Raw genomic sequence first — 21865 nt, 5'->3', positions numbered from 1 at the left:
TCTCAGCACTGCATCTCCCACTGCTGGAGCAGTGCTGGTTTAAGGACTGGAGCAGGATTTCCCAGCCCGCTGCTGAACAGGTAGATGTGGCCCCGCCAAAGCCAGTGAGACCTCAGTGCTGGCCCGTGCTCCTGTCTCTTAGTATGAGGTTAATTTGACAATCCTACAAATGGAGAAAGGGCAACACAAATGGTCCTTTCTCCATTTCTCCTCTCAACTCCCTTGCTGTGCTGTGTGAAGGTCTGTGGCTCACTTGGCTAAGAGACAACATAGAGTGGTTCCGTGGCAGTAGCTGCAAATGACATATGATGATTCCTGTGTCCAGCATGGCAGGAGATAGCTGCCACGACTGAAGAGGCCAAGAGGGTGGGTTAAGAGAGGTTCTGGAAACAAGGGAAGGTGCTGCCTAGGCAGGGTCCTTGGCACTGACCTGTGGAAAGGCAGCCAGAATGCTATGGGCATGGTACTGCTCCCAGGTATCAGGGTGACACAACACCCCAAAGGGGCACTGCACCTATCCAGGGGTACATATAGCCCCTATGTTCTTAAGTCTCCATGGAAGCAATATATTTGTAAAATACTATTGTAAGTGCTTTCTCTGCTCACTGACTCACTGACTCACTGTTCAGCTTTCTAAGCTCCAGCAGTTCCCAGCTTCCACTAGGGGAATGCGGCCATGTGAGAACAGAGCTTGCCCTGGATGTTCCAGGGAAAATAGTTTCAAACCATTCTTCAAGGGGTCTCCTGCATTTCTTAACTGCTTGGCATGGCAAGCTACAGATGAAAGTTACTATTTCCCTCAAAGTGGAATTATCATGTCCAAACAATGCACTGAGAGAGCTTGCCAGCTGTTTCCATATTTGAGGAATCTGAGGTGCAGAATTGAACCTACCTTTGTTCCTCTCTTAATGTATTTCTTTGCAAAGGCAGTATAATTCCACATTTGTATTTTCATTCCAAAGCAAATGCTTCACTGCACTTTTTATTAAAATGAAATCTGGTGTGTGCAGCCTGGTGTTAAATGAGAGACTATTAAGGCCAATCAGTGGAGAACTCATTAGTAACCCTACAACAACAAACCAGTAGTTATGGCCCAGCATTCATAAGCAGCCATGACAACCAGTAGGAAGAACCCAGGTCTCATTGAAGGCTATAATAAAAACACAGCTTATGTACCCCAATGACTGTGAATATCCACAGAAAAATGGCTGAGCTTCTATTCCTCAAATATGTGCCAGAAATCATATTCTTTCCTCATGACTCATCCCTGAATTCCACTCCCAAGAATGCTCCTGTCATTTAGTTATTTCTCTCCATTTCTAAAATGTAATGAGAAGCACCAATCCTGAGCTCAAGGAAATCTGTCCCATCAACTAAAATAACGAAATAAGCAGAAGGCTGCCTAAAAACATATCCACCTCTGCCTACTCACTCCTCAGCAGCCATGGTGAAGGGAGAACAGATGAGCTTTGCTGAATGCCTAGAAGGTTAGCAAATCTCCTTGGAAGGGCCAAAAGGGAAGAACTTCACATCTGAGATTTCTCCAGAGGAAAACCCTGTTAAAAACTCCTTCCCAACCTTTGTAATCTTCCCATCCAGCAGAAGAGAGCAGAGAGTATAGTGGTTTGCTGGATGCCCAGAAAAAGACAGGTCATTGAAATAACTATAAACGTGGCAGACTGGATTATTCAAACCAGATTTCTTTCTGGATCAATAAAGGAATAAATGAACAGGTAGTTATTACAAACAAAACAAAGAATTAAAAAGTGTAATTGAACTGGAAAACAGTATTTGGATATTTGGACTCCAAATGATCACCTAAGCCTATTATCAGCATAAATTGAGATAAATCCTTCACTGGAGGAAAACTTCCTCAAGAATCATTCAGAAAGAAAACTTACAATTCCTATAGTACAAACCTTTTTCAGAGTATCACTTTCCTACTAGTTAATGGAGTTACCTCATCAGTGGGCTCATTTCTAGGACAATATCTGCAATATTCAATAGTCATGGCCATAATTTAAATCATAGAACCATAGAATGGTTCAGACTGGAAGGGACCTTTAAGGTCATGTAGTTCAACCCTCTTCTGCAGTAAGCAGGGACATATGCTACTAGATCAGGTTGCTTAGAGCCCCACCCAACCTGATCTTGAATGTGTACAGGCATGGGGCATCTACAAACACTACAGGCAACCTGTTCCAGTGTTTCCTCACTGTAAAAGATGTCTTCCTTGTATCTTGCCTAAATCTACCCTCCCTTAGTTTATAACCAACACCCCTAGTCCTATTGCAACAGACCCTGCTAAAACGTTCGTCTTTGTCTTTCCTATAGGCCCCCATTAAGTATTGAAAGTCCACAATAAGGTTTCCCCAAAGCTTTCTCCTCCCCAGGCTGAACAACTCTACTTTCTCAGACTGTCTTCACAGGAGAGGTGTTAAACCCCTCTGATCATTTTTGTGATCCTCCTCTGGACCTGCTCCAACAGGTCCATGTCTTCTTTGTGCTGAGGTCTTCAGAGCTGGACACCAGAGAAGGAGAATCACCTTCCTCAGCCTGCTGGCCATGCTTCTTTTGATGCAGCCCAGAATAGAGCTGGCCTTCTGGGCTGTGAGCACTCATTGTCGGCTCACACCAAGCTTTTCATCCATCAGTAACCCTAAGTCCTTCTCCCCAGGGCTGCTCTCAATCCCTTCACCCACCAGCCTGTATTGATTCTGAGGGCTGCCCTGACATAGGTGCAGGACCTTGCTCCTGGCCATCTCGAACCTCATGAGGTTCACATAGGCCTACTTCTCAAGCCTGTCCAGGTACCTCTGGACAGCACCCTGTCCCTCAGGCACGTCAACCACATCACTCAGCTCAGTGTCACCTAAAAACTTGCTGAGGGTGCACTCGATCACACTATGTCATTGAAGAAGACATGAAAGAGCACTGGTCCCAATACTGACCCCTGAGACACCACTTGCCACCAATCTCAATCAGGACATCAAGCCCTTGACCATCTCTGGATGAGACCATCCAACCAATTCCTGATCCACTGAACAGTCTACAAATCAAATCCATATCTCCTGCAATTTAGTGAGAAGGATGTCAGGCAGACCATGCCAAAGGCCTTACATAAGTCCAAACAGACGACATCCATAGCTCTTCCCATGTCCACTGATGTAGTCATTCAATCACAGAAGGCCACTAGGCTGGCCAAGCAGGAATTGCCCTTGGTGCAGCCTTGCTGGCTGTCTCAAATCACCTCCCTGTCCTCCATGTGCCTTAGCATAGCTTCTAGGAGGATCTGTTCCATGAGCTTCCCAAGCACAGAGGTGAGGCTGACAGGTCGGTAGTTCCCAGGGTCCTCCTTTCTACCCTTTTTAAAAATGAGCAAACTGATTCCTTTTTTCATTCACCACGAACTTCTCCTGACTGCCATAATTATTCAACTATCATTAAGAACAACTTAGCAATTACATCAGCCAATTCCCTCAGGGCTCTGGGATGCATCTTACCAGGCACCATAGACTTACGTACATTCAAGTTCCTCAGGTGGTCACAAACCTGATATTCTCTTACAGTGGGAGGGACTTTGCTCCCGCAGTCCCCATCTTGCAGTCCATCCACCTGAGAGCTGTGGGCATAGAGGTTGCCAGAGAAGACTGAGGCAAAAAGTTGTTGAGTAACTCAGCCTTCTCCTTGTCCATTGTTACCAGTTTGCCAGTCATGTTCAAGGGGGGTATGCTTTCTTTGACCTTACTTCTCTAGTTCCAGTGTAACACAAAGGAGAACTGGTTTCAAGACAAACAAGAAACAGTTGCTACGAGACCATTATTAGTATGAGAAGATGCAGACCAAACACCTACATTGGCAAAAAATGCCATTTAGATAACAGTCCGTCTTGTTTCTTTTTGTGTTTGCAGCCATACTTCAAACAAAACTTTGTTTGCACAAGCCTTTGCAAAAACAGTGTCAATGTAAGAAAGGAGAAAGGCATGGAGAAACTGAGCTTTCTTTCTAAATCTGAGCAAGATTCAGTTCATTTCCTCCTTACTCCATTATACACTCAGATCAACCACCAATTGAGACCACATTGAGCAAGACCAGTTGATTTTAGCTGCATTAAGATCTACTGCACTTTCAGAAAGAGAGGGGAAAAAAAGGAAGAAATGGTCAGAGTTCAAAGGCAGATCTTGAGAAATGACTAATTCACAGTCTTAGTGTATAATGTGCCCCAGCTGAACTAAATTACACATTTTTTTAGTTGGATGTGTCACTCTTTGAAGAATAAAATGGGAAAATTCCTTTATGGCCCTGCCTCCCAGCTATGGATTTGAAGCAAATTGGACCACTTTGGATTAGCTTCAAGAGTTTCTGAAACACCAGCTACACGGTGATGTATCATCTGAGGTCACATACACTTTGCAGTCTCCCCAGACATCAAGCCTACGTACATACATTTCTCTATTCCGTGTAGGCATGCGGAGGGGGAGCTGTAAGTTGCAGAATATAGTATTGCCAGGTCCAGGCCAAGTCTAAAATTAGTTTTCCAGAACCTTCAGTCCAGTCCAAAGTCAGACAGACTGTGTCCCAGACATGCAGGTATTGCTGCTGCCTGATGCACACAATACACAAGTCTTGTGAAATTTTAGTAGGAGGAAGGGGTTAGGAAAGATATGAAGCAGCCAGATCTGTGCAATCTGTCCCAGATAGGCAAAGCACTTCCAGAGAGATTCAAAGACTTCATACAAACAAAGTATATCAGGAGAGGTTTAAAGCTTAGCACCTAATAAACTCCACCGAGTTCAACCAGACTTGAAGGTATGAACACAGATTACAGTCATTAACTTCTGTGGATTTGCGCTCGGTGAGGTGAACCCATACCTTTATTTCTGCTTCTTTCCACCTTTGCCCCTCTCCTCTTCCTTTCCTCTTGTCGAGGCTGTTAGGCTGAGCTTGAAGCTACCACATTTCTATTGAACCTCTGGATTTGTAAAAGCAATGGCTTATTTTGGACACCACCAGGTTTTATACATTAAAAGGTACCCAAAAGTAATTTCACATAAACCAAAAATTAAGCACCCAACTCACTGAAGTCAATTTTTTTAACCATCTCGCTCAGAAGTACAAAGAGGCTGGAAACATTGCTGGGTGGGGGGACACACACAACCCCAGGCCAGCACTGTGTGAGGCCAAGCAAATATTTGCACTGTAGTCACAGAAGCAACTAAAACACAGCGTAATTCTTTCTGAGCTAGCTCAGGTGCCTGCAGCAATCCAGGCAGCATCAGAACGGAGGTTGGCATGGACTAATTGACACTGCTTCTCAGTAAGACTTATGACAGTACCTAAACTAAGCTGGGCAGTCGCTCCCCTGAATGCTGTACCCAAAGCAGACAAGGGAGAAGGAACAGCACGATTTGGGCCATGAAGGTGAGAAGAAAGCTAATATCTTCAGAAGCGACAGGAAGGAACTGCTTCTACGGGGGGTGCTCAGGCTTCAGGGCACAACTACACTGCACAATAGTACTGTCATATCTACAGATTCAAGAGTCTCGAGGTGGCAACTTCTATACAATGCGAAGAAGCGTTATGCAGAAGAGATTACGTTGGGTGCTTGAATTAGCATAGCTATAAGGGTGTGATACTATGCACAGGCTAATACAGTGTCAGCAGAACTAATTAGCAGAAGGTCTCTGCAGAACATTGCGTCACATAGCAGGGGAAACATTTTGTTTCCTAGATAACTGCTGAAAAGACACAACATAGCACCTCCCAAACCCTTCTGTTCATTTGGAAAGGTAGAACAACACCCTGCCTTGATGCTACTTCTGATAACTTTGTGTATAATAAACATATTTTCCCTGCATGATCATTCCAGGGATTATTCAAAAGAGCAGAAGGAAACCCCTTACTACTAAGCCTAGCTGGGAAGGAAACTGATAAAAGCTTTAGTCATTTTTGATAGTTCCAAGACTTGCAGACAACAAAAAGCAGGTATGAGGAAGAGGAAGTAAAGGCAATAAGACCTAGCACTATTCTAATGGATCATAGAAACAAAGAAAACATAGCAGGCAGCATTATGGAAAATACAGTGGGTCAACGAATAGACTTGTCTTTCAGCCATCAACTTCCAGGCAAAGCAAAATTTGCTTTATTGTCTACCAGTCCCTCTATCTGCCTAGTACAGCCGACAGTAGGGGATCACAGCATGCAAAGCAATCCATCACATTTACACTGTTCCATGATTCATCATGACAAATGAACAAAGATGCTGAGCACTGTGTGGCCACCTCTCTTGATGGCTACTGCCTGGATTCCCCTTGTCTACCACAAAAGGACCAATCTGCCCAAGAATTTTAAATGTAAAACATACGAGAATGACAGCTGAGCAGGTCAGGGGGCATCTGGCTAATTGCAGATCCCATGTCTAATTATCTGGGTTGCTTAGTGACACACTAAAACTCCAGCTGGGACAAAAAGGAAGATCTAGTAATCAGAGTGCTGTTCTAGAGGCTGTTCCACCACAGGCTTCCTCTATGACCATAAGCAGGCGTCTCAGCACTGTTTCTTAAGAAAATCTGAATCTAGATAAAAAGAAGTCTATTCAAAAAGGTTCTCCCTATTTTTAAATGCCCTTTTCCATCTAGAAAAAACTGCAATTCTCATGGAGGTGCCTAAGTTCTCTGCACAACGTGCACAAGAGACAATTGGGCCTAAAACACAGCAGACAACAGCCACCAAGGTGCCAATGAGCAGGGTGATAGCACAAGTCCTCCTCTTTGAGGTAATTGGATTCTTAAGACACCCAAGGGCTTTAAAGGCTTCCAGTATAATGCAGGAGCTGAGCACAGCAGTTGACTAACTTTTTTTGCAGCGTTAGTTCTCTACACCTCTCTGCATTTCCTTCTCTCCTGCAATTCAGGGCTAATACACAGCAGAAGGATATTTGGTCCTCGGAGAACAGATGTCAGGAAACTATTCCAGGTGAGTTACACAACTATCACCTGTAAAGGACACCTGTTCACATATTGCTGGTCCCTGAAACAGAACCTGATGCCTTCTAGATTTCAATGCAAACAGCGCCACTGCTTTCAGCAAGGATGCAACTGAGACAGTCATGTTCATGCAAAGACACTCCCAGAAGTTCGGGGCTGTAATAAAACCAATATTTTGCACACTGAGGGACACATTCTAATTTTTGCACTGTGCCTTCATTGTTCCCTTTCCTCATACTGGCTCACCCTTTGTGTTGTACGGAGGCTCTCTAGGGGTGTGACAATGTTGGCACTCATGATACACAGCAGCACAGGTCCCACCTCCCTCTGCCCAATGTGGCCCACTGCCCTGAAGCACCACGTGCCCTAGGCAGAATTATTCTGGTCTCAGAGGTTCTCTCCAACAACTCTTTCACAAGGCTGGCCCAGCCCCTTTCCTTACCTGTTGAGCATGTTGGACTGGTAAATCCTTTTCTCCTGGGTGTTGTAACAGCTGCTCTTGGGCTCAGGGATGAAGCTGTGTTCAGACAGCATATCAGAAGCAGCCGTGGTGATTATGGCTATTCCATCCCTCACTCTGGCAGGAAGACCGTAGTCCCATTCATCATATGAGACAGAGATGAGCCCAGTGGGGAACTCAGATGGCACTGTGTCTGTATCCCCTGCCACCAGGCTGGGCACGATCCACGTGTAACCATAGCCTGTCAGACCCACAGAGTTGGCCACCTCAAAAATGTAGGTGGCCTCTTCCTTTGTGCAGTAGAGGAGGATAACAGGGCTTTGGAGTTTCTTGAGCTGGTTCTGGATCTTTGAGTCCCCATCATCCAGGGACATGTCCAACAGGAGGACCTCCTCCAGTTCCCAACCCACAAAACTGTGCTCAATGGTACTGCGGATCTTGTTCACAAAGTCCTGGTAACCAGGGAAGTAAGTAGTGACAATGGAGAAGATGTACCAATCATATTCTTCCATTATGTTGAGCATGACAGAGGCTTGTTGTTCTATTGATGGGCCAAACTGGAAGAACATGGATGACTCATCCTAGAACAGGAAGTCAAAGAGAGGAAGAGAGAGAGAAAAAACAAGAATAGGTCAAAGGAAATACACAGCATTCCTAGTCAACCCATTGAGCACGGAGGGGGAGGCACACAGTCAGAATTTTACACTTCATGTCTTCGTCAGAGCTTAAGGATTTTTAACTTCAAGAAATTTAATATTTAAGTGAAGCAAGCGGGAAGAAAGTAAAAGCCTTTTTATGACCAGCTGTCCTTACTTTATTTTTAAAGGCACATTGCCAAAATTACTTAAAGGTTTCAAATGTTAGGCATGATGGTAACAGACAGGGAACAAATGGTACACAAGTGAGGACAGAAAAAGAAAATATGTACAAAATATTCCATAGTTGCAGAAATTAACATCTTTAATCCCAGGATTATCATAACCTTATATATAGTACAAACAGGATACACAGCAGCTTTGATATTGATTTAGTTTGGAACAGTTACTCTAGTTTGTATATTCAGACTGAAGTACAACTAGAGTAGGTAAAACTATTGGACACAAATACCTCTGAGAACCTCCACTGCAAGATCCTCTCAAAGCAAGCAGTAGCACAGAGTGCTACAACTGTGAAGGCTCAGTCTGAGAACGACATAAAACATATTAAAATGGAAAAAATAAAGTTCTATCATGGGGTTTGTTTATATAATGTTTTAGAGAGATGTCAGCTCAATTTTTCTCTTGGTATTGCTTTCATATCCTTCTACCATACCAAGTTCATTTTTTCAAGAATCAGAACTTGTATGATTTTATAACCTCCAAGACTCCAAGGGAGTTTTGTACAGATCTCAGCTCTCCAATGGCATAGAGTAACCTTTTTTCATCCTGAGATTTCACAAGATACTAGACTTTCAATTTGCAACAGACGCAGTAAAATCTAAATCCCTGCTTTTGCCCAATTCGTGATGGAAAGGAATAGAAAAAGCATTTGCCAATACGGTCTTTCACGAACTGATCTTCAGTCTTTTAAAATCAACTGCAGACTGCCACTGACTACAGTAGAGTAAGATTAGATCACAAACAAACAAAAATAAAAGGCAGAATTAAATTGTATCTCTCTGCAAATATTCCCATTACAATAAGAAAGTTCTCCAAAACTGATCACCACTTTTAGGAATGAGATAGCAGTCCCGCCTTCTTTTGATAGTCAGAGCTGAAGCAGAGATACAAAAGGAGGTAGTCAGGAGTTTCAAACTTGGGGAAACTCATTGTGCAAATGCCTCCACACATTGCCTCAAGGTATTCACATTTAGAACAGCTTTATACCAAGTTCACTCTCCTACAGCTTGGCAGGTATAACTATTATTCAGTAGGCATGCCAGTTAATATCCATCCATCCATCCATCCATCCATCCATCCATCCATCCATCCATCCCTTTTTAGGCATGGTTTTGATTTCCCAGAACCATTTTCTCTGTTGGCAAATTATGTCAGAGCTCAGCAACTACAGAAGAAAAAAGCTCTGATCCTGCACCCACCCTTAAGCTGTTTATTTCTCTTTCATGAACTCCCTATGGGTCATGTTCTGTAAGCAAGAGTTGTTGCTCCCAGACCCCCATGCCTCTCCTGTGAGGTTTGGTGATTAAACTCTGTTCACTTTCTCCACACAGCTCACTACCTACTTGTGAAAGTACTCTTCCGGCTGCTCTTTGCTCACTGGAAAAAGGAATGTGGACAAAAACAAAAAGGAAAAGATTGCAGCAACAAACTAAAGACAAGCTAAAAAAGCAGATGCAGCAACTGAGTCTCTCAATCTCTGGAAAACAGTTCATAATTTCTAACAGTGGAATCCGCTCCCTTCTCCCAGAGCTGTGCTCAGGGAAAGAATTTATTTTTTTAATAAAAAGATATATTTTACCTTTGAAGTTTATGGAGAAAATCAGGAAAGCTAGAGGAAAGGTTAAACTATTGTCATGATGTCTGCCAGAGTTTGAAGAAAGCCTGAACAAGCATCTCCAACACCCTTCATTGCACTGTGTCTTTGAAAGCCACTGGTAGTAAACTGAATGTTAGAGTGCCAAGACCTAGCCTCACTGTAGCATAAAAAGAAAAGAGAGCTACGCTGATGACTAGTATTTATTTTTATATTAAATTCAACAAAAGCTTTTCTATACTTTTGCACCAGAAGCACTGAATTGAACCCCACACGCAGGAGTTATTAGGTGTGATAGCAAGGTGTAGGAAGTACTGCCCTTGTCACAATTTTAAACAGGGTCAGATGCTCCAGCTAAAGTGCCCACTGACAGTTCGTTCCACACAAGTGCACAGCCCAACTGTTGAAGAGAAGTCAGCCCTCTCTCAGGGGAGAAAATTCAAAGCTCCTCACTAACCAGAGAGTATCAGAACATCAAAAATCAATTCACCAAATAGATAGTTTTATCACAATCCAGATAAACAATTCCTCTCCACTGAGAAATATAAGCATCCCTCCTTAAATCAAACAGCACAGACCACTTAGCTATACATGTAATAATTGCTCTTGAGCAACTGCTTGCATTTTTATTATAGAAGGAGCAAGAAGAGGCAACTTCTATTCAAAATGAAAGCATTAAGGAGGTGCAAGCCAGTCCAGCTTCTAGCTTGCCAAGATGTCTCTTGGCACTTGATCACCCCAACACTTAGGCTAGCCAAAAGTTCTTCACTCCCTAACCAACTCAGCACTCAGGAAAGAGAGGGATGAGGGAGGAACGATGGACAACAGTGTAGAAGAAATTGTCCCTCTCATAATAAATCATGAAAATTGCTGATAGAACTGGATGGGAAGCTCAGTGAGTGCCTTTTGGGGGACAAAAAGCAAACTAATAAAAATGTCTGAGAGTCACAATTTCCTTTCTGTCTTTATTTTTTACCACATCTGATGGAAAGTCAGAGGAAAAGAGAAGGAGATGAACTAACATGAGAAACACAGGGCTATCAGAGAAGGAATTTGACCTTGCTGTGGTTTTACAGTGAAAGCTTTTAAATTAGGAGATAGATCTAAGGGGGGTGGAGGTGGGGGGTGTGTGTATGTGTAACATTTTTCATAGAATCATAAAATAATAGAATAGTTAGGGTTGGAAAGGACCTCTCTGGAAGGTCGCTATGAGATCTCCTCTAAGCCTTCTCTTCTCCAGGCCGAACAAGCCCAACTCTCTCAGCCTGTTCTCATAGGGAAGGTGCTCCAGCCCTCCGATCATCTTTGTAGCCTTCCTCTGGACCCGCTCCAACAGCTCCATCTCCTTCATATGTTGAGGACTCCAGAGCTGGACACAGTATTCCAGATGATTTCTACACACAAATACCCCATAGAATCATTACTGCTTTACTATAGTCTAAAAACAAAAAGGAATATTTTGTCCCTCCTCCACTGAAAGTTTTTAGAGAACTCTACAAGCTTGTATTTTTCTCCTGCAGGAACTTCACTCTCCACCTCCCTTTTTTCACCTTGGAACAGCCAAAACATGGCTCAAGATTGCCACTGGGAGACAGATTTAATTTTGGGATAGGGATAGGTTGAGTTTGAAGCAGAAGTAGTCCCTTACATTGCACATCATCCAGCTGAAATACGATCCCCTGGCTACAGGAAAAAGCTTGTCTTTCCATTACAGCCCTTTCACCTGCAAGCTTAGGCTTTCCATAGGTACCTCCTGCAAGAGACAGCAAGATATTGCAGGGTGTCCCTCACCCAGTCTGAAAGAGTAGAGGCTCCATTACAGGAGCTCAATGCCTCCACAGATCCTAGTACTCCCCCACTGCCACCCTGCAAGGTCAGGGATCTGTAGTTTGTAGAGCTGAGCTGGAGGTGGAACTGATCAATTGACACAGCACCTCTCCCTAGCTAACAGATGGCTTCCCACAGAAAATCTGCTCTGAGTTTACGCTGCTGGGACAAGTATTGCCTCCTCCTTCTGCACATTTAACCCCTCCAATAAGGAGGCTGGATTGCACGTGGTGAAGGTGCAAAAGCACTCACCATGAAACCACTTCCTGGAGACTGATGGCTTGTGACTTCCTAGGTGGACGGAAGAGTGTTTGCACAGGTGATGAAAGCTTTATAGAGCAACCAAGTATTATCGTCCCCATTTGGCACTTGCCCAGTGCCTTCTGTCCCTCAAGGGCAGGCCCATGGAGATATCACATGAAAGCCAGGTCTGAGAAACACCTCACCCAAGACAGGCTCTTGGCAAGGTCGCACGTGACTCTCCAAGAAGCCTTCCTGCAGCTGCACCACTTGAAACCGTTCACCGGCATCTAACTAAGCATTTACCTCAGATGCAGCAGAAGAGGTCTCTGGGGTGCTTTTTTCACAAGTTCCTTCCTAACAGGCTCTCTGGATTCCCCAGGCCAGCAAAAGCAAATTACTGCCTTACAAACAACATCTTACTATTCTGAACAAAACTGCTTCTTATCATGGGGCAGCCTAGAGAACATCACTAAAGCAGAGAAATGCAAGATAGAAATAGTTGCACTGGGACAGTCATCTTGAGGAACCAGAAAGTCTTCCACTGAGCCATAGTATAACTGCTGACTTGGGGAGGGAGATCAGCAAGTTGTATTTCCTCTGTGCAGTCTGTCTGAATGTAATCTGCTTCCATACGCCATGCTCTGGTGTCTGGGCCATGAACAGATTTTTGCTCCTGGTGACAAGTTCCTTTAGCTCCAGTCCAAGGGCCAGACCCCACAAAGGCCAGGTGTGTCAGGTTATGTACGAGGAATTTGAGTGAGAAGCAAGTCAAGAGCATGTGTTTGCTTCTCAGATTTGGAGAAATAAACCATGTTTTTGAAGATGTTCTAGGCTGCTATATCCACACAGGAGCAGGAGAAATACAACTTGTGCTGCTCTGGGAGTAGCTCCATTTCATTCAGCTTTTGGGAATCAGTGTATCTAACCCCATTCGCTGTTTCATTAAACTTCCTGTGCTACCCTTCCCTTCCTCTCCAGTTTGCAAAGGGGATCCTAATGACTTAGGCCACTATCACTTTCCAAAGCCCTCTTCTCCTTTTCCTGATGTAGAAGGAAAGATGTTCATGTGTCTTTAGTACAGTCTTGATTTACAAAATTCCTCTATTTCCTATAGACAAATTACATAGGGCTGCCTCTTGCTTATACCTCAGCCTTGCCTACCACATATTTTGTGGGGGCAAAAAGGAGTAAGCAAACACCAAACAAAGTCTGGGAAAACACAGACCTTTATTTCCCTACTTATGTATGTCTTATCTTCAAAACTGAGACACCACTGTGTACCTATTTGTCACAGTCCTGGTGGGATACCTGATTCACTGGGAGTTTTATTGTTCATGATAGAAAATGCCACAACAGTTCAAAGTCTTATAATTAAATTTTCCATATTTCTGAGACCCATTTGTTATAACAGATATGACAGGAAATCAGGATCTTTTCTGCTTAAGTGTTCATTTACTCTTGTTTATTCTTACCACAAATGCACCGGTGCCTCAGGCTAGCCTGCAGTCAGGATCCTCTGCCTCTTTACTTTTTCTCCGCACACTTTATTTTTTAATTTGGTTTTCAATGACTCAATACAACAAAACTCTGTTTCTAATATCACATGCTGCATCACCCTGTGTGAGTCCTTTCCTTCAGTGCTTGCAGTAGGGACTATGAGAATATGGTGGCACTACATACCTAGCACAATATCCTTATGGTGGGACTGGTGTCTAGAAGAGCATCTCAGCATCTCTCACAGGCACACACACTCACATTTCCAGAAACACACGGATTCACAACAAAACCTACTCGAAGTAAAGTTGGAGCATGTTGAACTGTGTCATTTCTTAATGGCTCTGCCTACTTAATACTATTTAGTAGGATGACAAAACTTTCCTGTCTTACTGGAAGCGGTTGCCTGGGATATTACTGATCTTGGCTTGCACAGCAGATGGAGCAGACAACCTCCTGCAATCCTTTCCCAGTGCTCTGATTCACTGATGAGTGGATCCTTCTTGGTGAAAATCCTCTGAGCTGCCCTGGGAATGTGCCATCCGTGAGAAGCTCAAATTCATTAGATGCAGAAATGTGGTTTACATAACCATATCATCTATCAGTTCTCTCCCTTGTTCTCATAATAACTACTGAACACACTGGCCTTATTCGATAGAAGGATACATAGCTCAGAGACGATGGTTATAGAGAACTGATTACAGAAACTAGTGGATAAATTGAATGGAAAGACCCAGTTCAGAGTCCCCACTGATGGCAAGGCAGGCAGGATATACTGTGATAAATCAGTGAAGGATTAAGAGCCTTCTCTTATGGGAGAGCATGGTATTGTCTTTCCAGTCCCCACTAGGAAGGGCATACAAGTGGCCATGAAAGGAGGTCTGTGGCAATTAGGGGAACGTTTGTTGACTCTCTCGGTCTTCTCTGGAAGCCATAATCCCTGTTGACTACTGAGAAAAGCTGTGATAAGGAATCTAGAGTTGCTAGTGTAGCTCGATTTTGTTACCCTCGTAAATGGTGACAAATATACCAAGATTCACATGTATAATACATTAACTATATGCATAAGAGTTCCTGAGAGCTGCAATAAAAGGGTCTTTGATTAGAGATGACTTAAGAGACGAAAACAGTTAAGTTATTTCCAATTCCATTTACGGGTCTACAGAAATCATTCTTTTAAAACATTTTGTGACAGAGGAAATACAAGACACCCTAAATTTTGTAATCTTTATCTTGGGATTGTTTCGCTCCATACCATGTGCATTTAATAAAAAAGATGAAAGAGTCAAACAGACTAAGGCCATTGTCTGATGTATACAGACAGAGAAAAAAAATCAAAAGTTGTTTGGCTAAGGAGAGGGCACATAATTTGTCAATTTTATACACAATCATTGGTCAAAGCAGGCTAGTATATGATGGTATGCCGTATCAGCTTCTCAGAGCATCACATATGGATGCCAGCACTATTCCACAAAGGGGAAATGGCAGTTAGCAAGCTGCCAGGATAAATAGTTTTCACACCAGGCTTGTTGCATTTCCATTTTCACCTCCGTATGTGTGCGTTTCCTTGCTTGATGAGCTTATATGGATGGATTAAACCACTGGTCACTCTGGGTAGATTCTGCCCACCAGGTGCCATGTTATACCATGCCAGCAGTCTGGACAGCCCAGGTCTGGCCCCCCTGTCCCAGCTTAGATAAGCCCACTAGGGTGGCTTGATATCTTGACATTGTCAGCCCAAAAACATTTAGAGGAGATTCAAACTGCCCCATTACATCATGGTTCTTGTCTGGGGCTTCTTTTATGGCTGCCTTAACCTTCAGAATAAGGACTGAATTTTGACTATAAGCTGAATGGAATATCATTGGTATAGCCATACTAATCAACAGCAGCCATAAAACTACCCAGCACTCCTACGAAAAGTCCAGCTACAGTATGTGGCAAGATGTCATTGAATATGTTTCTCAAATCAAGTATCCAGGGTGAAATACTATTTCTTTTTATCATTCCTGAATTAACTGCTCTTTCGTTTCATCAAGAATGCCTTTGGTCTCTTATTACGAGCAAATCTGATTATAAGCTCACCCTGCAAAGGTTCACAGAGTCTATTTAGATAAGCCCTGGAAGGTCAGCATCGCATCCAATGCCCTCTGAGCCTCTCAGGAGCTGAAGATCTCCTCTCATTGAGTTCCAGCTATGGACAGGTTAGAGTGTGTCTGTGAGAGCTGCCATTCCCCTTCTGTCTCATGAAGTAGTGATATCCCCTCCCTCTCAAATTCTGCATTGCTTATTTAATCATCGACATTATGCAGGCAAGGCTCTTAGTTGCTCTGCATCCCAACACATGGCAACTGCAGTCTTGATGATGCCAAGGTCTATTCAGCTTTTAAGGCTGGGGTGAAGTTGGCTGTGCCTGTGCTCAGAGTGCTGGCCAGATCACAGCTGAAGCAAAGTAGCCAGTTTAAGGTAATATTGTGCCAGGACTTAATCTTTTTTTTTAGAGACTGGCTTTATTAACCAGTTTAGATAATTTTCAGTGCATTGATACAGCTAATATACCCTTTGGATCAGAGCTAGCTTGCCTCGGAGAGCAAGTGAGTGAGCAGCTGAGGGCAAAACTTGTGCATTTATGCCCTCTGCTTTCCTTAAGGCACGGAGCAGTAAAATGTTTCAGCCTTACCTGTTTTGCCCAGCAGTAACTAGGTAGTTCTCTTACTCAAAACATAAAAAAAAAAAAAAAACAACCAAGAAAAATATTTAAAATGGAAGAGCTCTCTAGCAAGGAGGCAAAACAAATAGCTGAGATCTGACTAAATTATACATACTCCAGGCTTCCTACTGCCCGGTACCTAGCTGCCTCTTCTGTATGAGGGTCATAATTGATGCTCTGAGTACAAACAAAAGCCAAAAAAAACGCCAAAACTGGAAAAAGAGGAAAAAAGGGATCTGCCCCCTGTCACTTTAGTCCAAGCTCAGCAGCAGAGTTTCCCTGGCAACCGCACACACATGAGGCAGCCATGGTCTGGTTGTAAGCTCCTTACAGCCTACACTGGCATGCAGTGGGGACAGCCCAGCACCACTCCCAGCAGTACTGCACGGGGTAGAGCCCAACCTGCTGGTGTTGGAGTTGCAAAGGTTGGGGACAGGCATTGCTACTCACACTCAGAGAGGGACTCCTCCCCCGGCTGCCTGCTGGGGCTGCAGAAACATTCGGGAAGAGGAGGGAGGCTGATGGGGCACCTACCTAGATCTCTTCTTCCCGGGTAACTAGGGGCAGGCAGGAGTCAAGTCAAGATTTGTCCTCACTCTGCCTGCCCAAGCATCCTTCTCCTGATTCCCTACTGCCTCCATGCTCCTTGGTGCTGTTTTCCACTGTGGTGCAAGAGCAGAGTACAGAGTGTATGTGCTGCTATCTTTGTCTTCCTGAGTTCATGCACCGCTTTTATCTAGGGTTCAGTCCCACAAATACAGCAAAGTTTATTCAGCTAGCCCAGGTCACTGGCTTCCTGCCATGAGGCTGCCCAAATACTCAGAAAGAAGTGAGCTTACATTTTCTCCTCCTGAGCCTGGAAGTAACCATTCAGTCATTTCATGCTCACAGATTTCAGAGACCATCAGGATCCACAGTACCCTTTACCGTGCCCTTCAAATCAGATCCTGTTATCTTGGAAAGGAGGTGCTGCTTGCTCAGAATACACCTTCTCTTTGCCCTGAACTCTCCCAAACCTGACTCACCTCAGCTTACTCCAACCTGTGTTTTACAATGTAGGCTGGGACAGAAGCAATGTTGAACCATTGCTGTGCACCAGGTGAGAAGGTAGCTTTGCATGGTGCATTTTAAGAGGGATTTTACCACTTCCCTTATGCTGCCAGGTCAATATAAAAGAACCTGGGCATAAAATGGTGAAGTAGTACGCGGGCCCATTTTTGCTTGCACAAACTGCTGGCAAGCAGCTGCCTCGTTAGCATATAACACGTATGTCTGCACAAGGCAACAGGAGGCACAGAAACTGAATGGGCTCTAGGGCATCTGTGCATTAGCACTGTGTGGAAACCTATGTCCAGTAGACCTGCCATGTCGGAAGAGTGAACAAGTTCAAATCCTAGCCTGCACCATTGGTTTCAGATATAGTTGGGACTCTCTAAGCCTGAGAAGAAACACAGGTGGATTCCTGAAGCCTTGGACCTGCACTCTGTATTCAGCCCCTGCGTTAGAAAGCTACTGTATCACTGAAGTGTGTTACAGTAGTCCTTTTCTGCAACAAGCAGGAAGGATTTCAATACAGCCTCATTTGTCATTTGAAGACCCGATCCCTGACCAGACCTGGCTTTGGCCATAGTTAGTTACCTCTTGTGCTCCGGGATGGATGAAATCATGTCAGCATCTACCTTCTCTCCACCCAGCTCTCCTCCCTAATCAACCAGTGCCAGTGAGCAGTGCCTCTGTCAAGAAGCTGTTCTCATGCCTCTCTTGCTTATCTAATTGATTCACAAAGTTTTAAATTATTATTGATTCTCCTCTTCCCCACAGTGGAGGCTTTGAGACCAATAAAGCACACGGAGTTATTTACACAGATATTAGAAAGGAAAGAAGCTCCCTCCTCAAATGTTCTTCTTGAGTTCCCATCTATTAAATGTCAGAAACTCAATAGGAGGTTTCCTACAGCTTTGCAGACAAAAACACTCACAAATATATGAAGTTCCCTGCATGCATGCATGCCCATCCAAACATTTGCTGGATGTTCTGCCAAATTCACAACTACTGAATTATTGCTTCCTATTATTTTGTGTTGGGATTATAGTTCTTCAGTTCCTTTTCTTTGCCCTGATGATTAACAGCCATTTGCCACATCCCTTGCTGCTAGGAGATTGAGGCAGAAATTGTGGCAAGCTTCCTACTCAAGGAAAAGCCACTTCTGAAATCCAATGAACTTGAAGTTGTTCTTGGTAAAAGACAACACTATAGGAGACTTGTAGAGCTAGAACTTGCAGCCTTCCTCACAGTTAGAGTCATAGAATCATGAATAGTTTGGGTTAGAAGGGACCTTGAAGATCATCTAGTTCCAACCCCCCTGCCACGGGCAGGGACACCTCCCATTAGATCAGACTCCTCAACGCCCCATCCAACCTGGCCTTGAACAGCTCCAGGGATGAGGCATCCACAGCTTCCCTGGGCAACCTGTGCCAGTGCCTCACCACTCTCATAGTGAAGAAATTCTTCTTTATTTCTAGTCTAAATCTGCCCCCCTCCAGTTTATACTCATTGCCCCTCATCCTATCACTACAAACCTTTGTAAACAGTCCCTCCCCAGCTTTCTTGTAGGTCCCCTTCAGATATTGGAAGGTTGCTATAAGGTCTCCTTGGAGCCTTCTCTTTTCCAGGCTGAACAAGCCCAACTCTCTCAGCCTGTCCTCATATGAGAAGTGCTCCAGCCCTCTGATAATATTTGTTGCCCTCCTCTGGACCCGTTCCAACAGTTCCACATCCTTCTTATGTTGAGGATTCCAGAACTGGACACAATAATCCAGATCAGGTCTCACAAGGGCAGAATCATCTCCCTCATCCTGCTGGCCATTCTTCTTTTGATGCGGCCCTGGATATGGTTCCGGGCTGCGAGCATATATTGCCAGGTCATGTTGAGCTTCTCATCAACCAGCACCCCCAAGTCCTTCTCTGCAGAGCCACTCTCAATCACATCATTCCCCACCCTGTACTGAAACCGAAGATTTCCCCGAGCCAGGTGTAGGACCTTGCACTTAGCCTTGTTGAACCTCATTGAGGTTCGCACATCCCCATTTCTCCAGCTTGTCCAGGCCCCTCTGTATGACATCCCATCCTTCTGCTGTGGCAACTGCACTCAGCTTGGTGTCATCTGCAAACTTGCTGAGGGTGCACTCAGTCTTGCTGTCAATATCATTGATGAAGATATTAAACAGCAATGGTCCCAGTAAAGACTCCTGAGGGACACCTCTTGTAAGGGATCTCCATCTGGACTTTAAGCACTGAGTTCCTGAAAACATTTCACATTCATGGTTGCTACAGTGATTGGTGCTACAAGGACCACTATATCCATCTCCATCATCTAAGAACACAAACATTTACTCTCCCCACAGTTTGGTGAAGAGGATTTGGGAGAGGGAATCAGTCTACCCAAATTTGCAGAAAGAGTACTACAAGTTTCAGTGCTGTACTTCTTTTTGCTTGGGTGATGAAAGTCAGCGAGTCCATTTCTAGTCAGTCTAGCTCTGTGCCGGAGCACACTTTTTTTCCTATACTTACCTGCACATTATTAGAAGGTGCCATCTATATATTCAATATGTCTTTGACTAACTTGAAAGCATCAGCATAATAAATAAGATGCTCTTTTTGTACTTGAATTCAAATTTTTCTATCTATATTAGGCTTTATACTTTTTTAAACAAACCTGAGGCTGAGACTGAACTGCCATATCTTTTTCAAGATCACACACACACAAGGCACTGAGATTTCTGTCAAGGATCGGCATGACAGAGAAAGGGATTGATGGAGCAGCAAAAGAATTTGTCTCTCCTGGCCATTAATAACAAGAGTAACAAAAGCATCTAAAAGAATAAAAGACAGGGTGAGGCGTGTAAGGTATAGAAATAGCTCTTTGACTGACTCAAAGGCAAAGCCAATGCATCTTGTTTTCCTGCATCTCCCGTCGTCTGTCCTCTTTCTTAACCACGCTCTCTAGCACAACAGGGGAGTGGGAAGTAGATGCAAGCATCAGCAGGAGCTACAGCAAGCTGGGGAGAAATGAACTATTCAGTCCGAACAGCGCCTGGCCAGGGCCTACGATAAAAGATGAACAAATAATGATATGAGAGGGGAAAGAAAAAAAAATGTCCAGCACCGCACCTCCTGCAAAGGAAAAGCCGTTGGCTGTAATGCTTTAGATTTTCCTTCCACTTCGTATCATCCTGTCTCACTATTTTCTGTCTTCCTGCCTCCAGGTTCTACAGTGCATGCAGGTGTGTGTGTATATATATATATATATATATATATATTCACATGGGCATGTGTGAATAGGCAGTTCTACATGCAGGATGGCCCAAGAGAGGCAAATCACCTCATCTCCAATATGCCAGTTCCACTCCAGCTCAGGCTGGCAGCACCTGAGTGAATTAGGATCTGACAAGGAACCCTGTGAAATGAGGTGATGATGCAGTCCACCCTTACTGAAGATTACTGTCTACATCACCACACATTCAGAGTAATTAAGCCCCTGGTTAGTGGCCTCAGAGAGAATCCAATGATTACTGTACGCAGCCCTGGCCACAGCCCAGAGGAAGAGAGCTTGTATGCCTTCAAATTGTGGGTGAAAATATTGGAGATATGCCTTTAACAGACTTTATTCTTCCTGACAGAATACAGCCCTTCAGGACTCATCTTTCATGGAGGGAAGTAGTCATCTAACTGATATACACCGAGAGGATCTAGGTTTAAAAAGAATAAAGGTCTTTCCCTTAGGCAGGTCAGAAGAAGCAATACTTGTGGGAAGGGAATAGCCACAGAAAGGTTTGTTTCAGAGTGCAGCTAAGAAATTCTGGAAGCAGAGACAAAGTCATCACTCTAGTCATCTAGCTTCAGGATTTAGGTTTTCCCTAGCAGAACTGGTGCCTTTTCTCCTTTTCAAACAAGACATCTGAATATCTGCCTCCTGAGAAGAACTGAGCTGAAAAACCTTTCCTTCAAGTCTTGTGGCTAGTGCAAGAAGCTTGACGTTTTCATCATCCCAACGGATGTAGGATGTGTACAATCCTACACTACACATCCCTCTGCACTGCATAGGAGCCTGCAGCAGTAGTTGTGCACCCTTCATCTCAGAGGACATTCTCTTCTTCTTTGTGCTATGAGTAGAACAAGCAGAGTTTAAGAACTATGTATGTTCATTCTCTCGAGTCAGCATTCTTCAAGCAGCCTTGCAGAGGAATCTAGGACAACTGTCCATGGCTAACTCTCTGCGACCAGCTCTCCATGGGACAGCTCTCGGAACCCCAGACCCTTACTGTAACCTTAACCCTCACCACAGAGAGTTGGCTGCTGTGGAGAGTTGGCCCCTTCTGCTTGCAGAGTCAACATGCTTGGTGAACGAAGCAAACTGCATGGGAGATATTGATACAGTGTTCTACAGCTCATCTGGTGTCTAGATGCTCTTATTATGTTACCCAGTAATTTCTAAAGGCTGATAGTAGGTCTCTTTCTCCTTTCACTCAGACTAATCCCACTTCAAAATCACATCATACTCTCTAGGTGGAAGTAAGAATGTGGTCAGGCTTCTTATGCTTAATCCCTCCTGCTGGAATGTATAGAGTAGATATAAACGGGTCCCAGTAGGGCCAGAGTCTTGGTAGGGGATTT

The 21865-nt window shown here is 44.0% G+C and overlaps 1 protein-coding gene across 3 annotated transcripts in view; it reads right to left on the bottom strand.

Annotated features, from left to right (window-relative positions):
- The window catches only part of GRIN2B (glutamate ionotropic receptor NMDA type subunit 2B), a 215385-nt gene that overhangs the window by 115518 nt on the left and 78002 nt on the right, over positions 1 to 21865 (bottom strand). For 2 of the 3 annotated variants that reach the window (XM_009556593.2, XM_054056467.1), the window contains exon 3: positions 7429 to 8027. In XM_009556593.2, coding sequence (XP_009554888.1) covers positions 7429 to 8027 — 599 coding nt within the window. Of the gene's footprint in view, positions 1 to 7424; positions 8028 to 21865 lie in introns of those variants that run through there. The other variant, XM_054056468.1, reaches the window with a different exon arrangement.

Source organism: Cuculus canorus, chromosome 1 (genome assembly GCF_017976375.1).
Source record: "Cuculus canorus isolate bCucCan1 chromosome 1, bCucCan1.pri, whole genome shotgun sequence".
NCBI lineage: Eukaryota > Metazoa > Chordata > Aves > Cuculiformes > Cuculidae > Cuculus > Cuculus canorus.
Note: the sequence above shows the minus strand (reverse complement) of the source record. Positions and strands in the feature narration are given on the sequence as shown.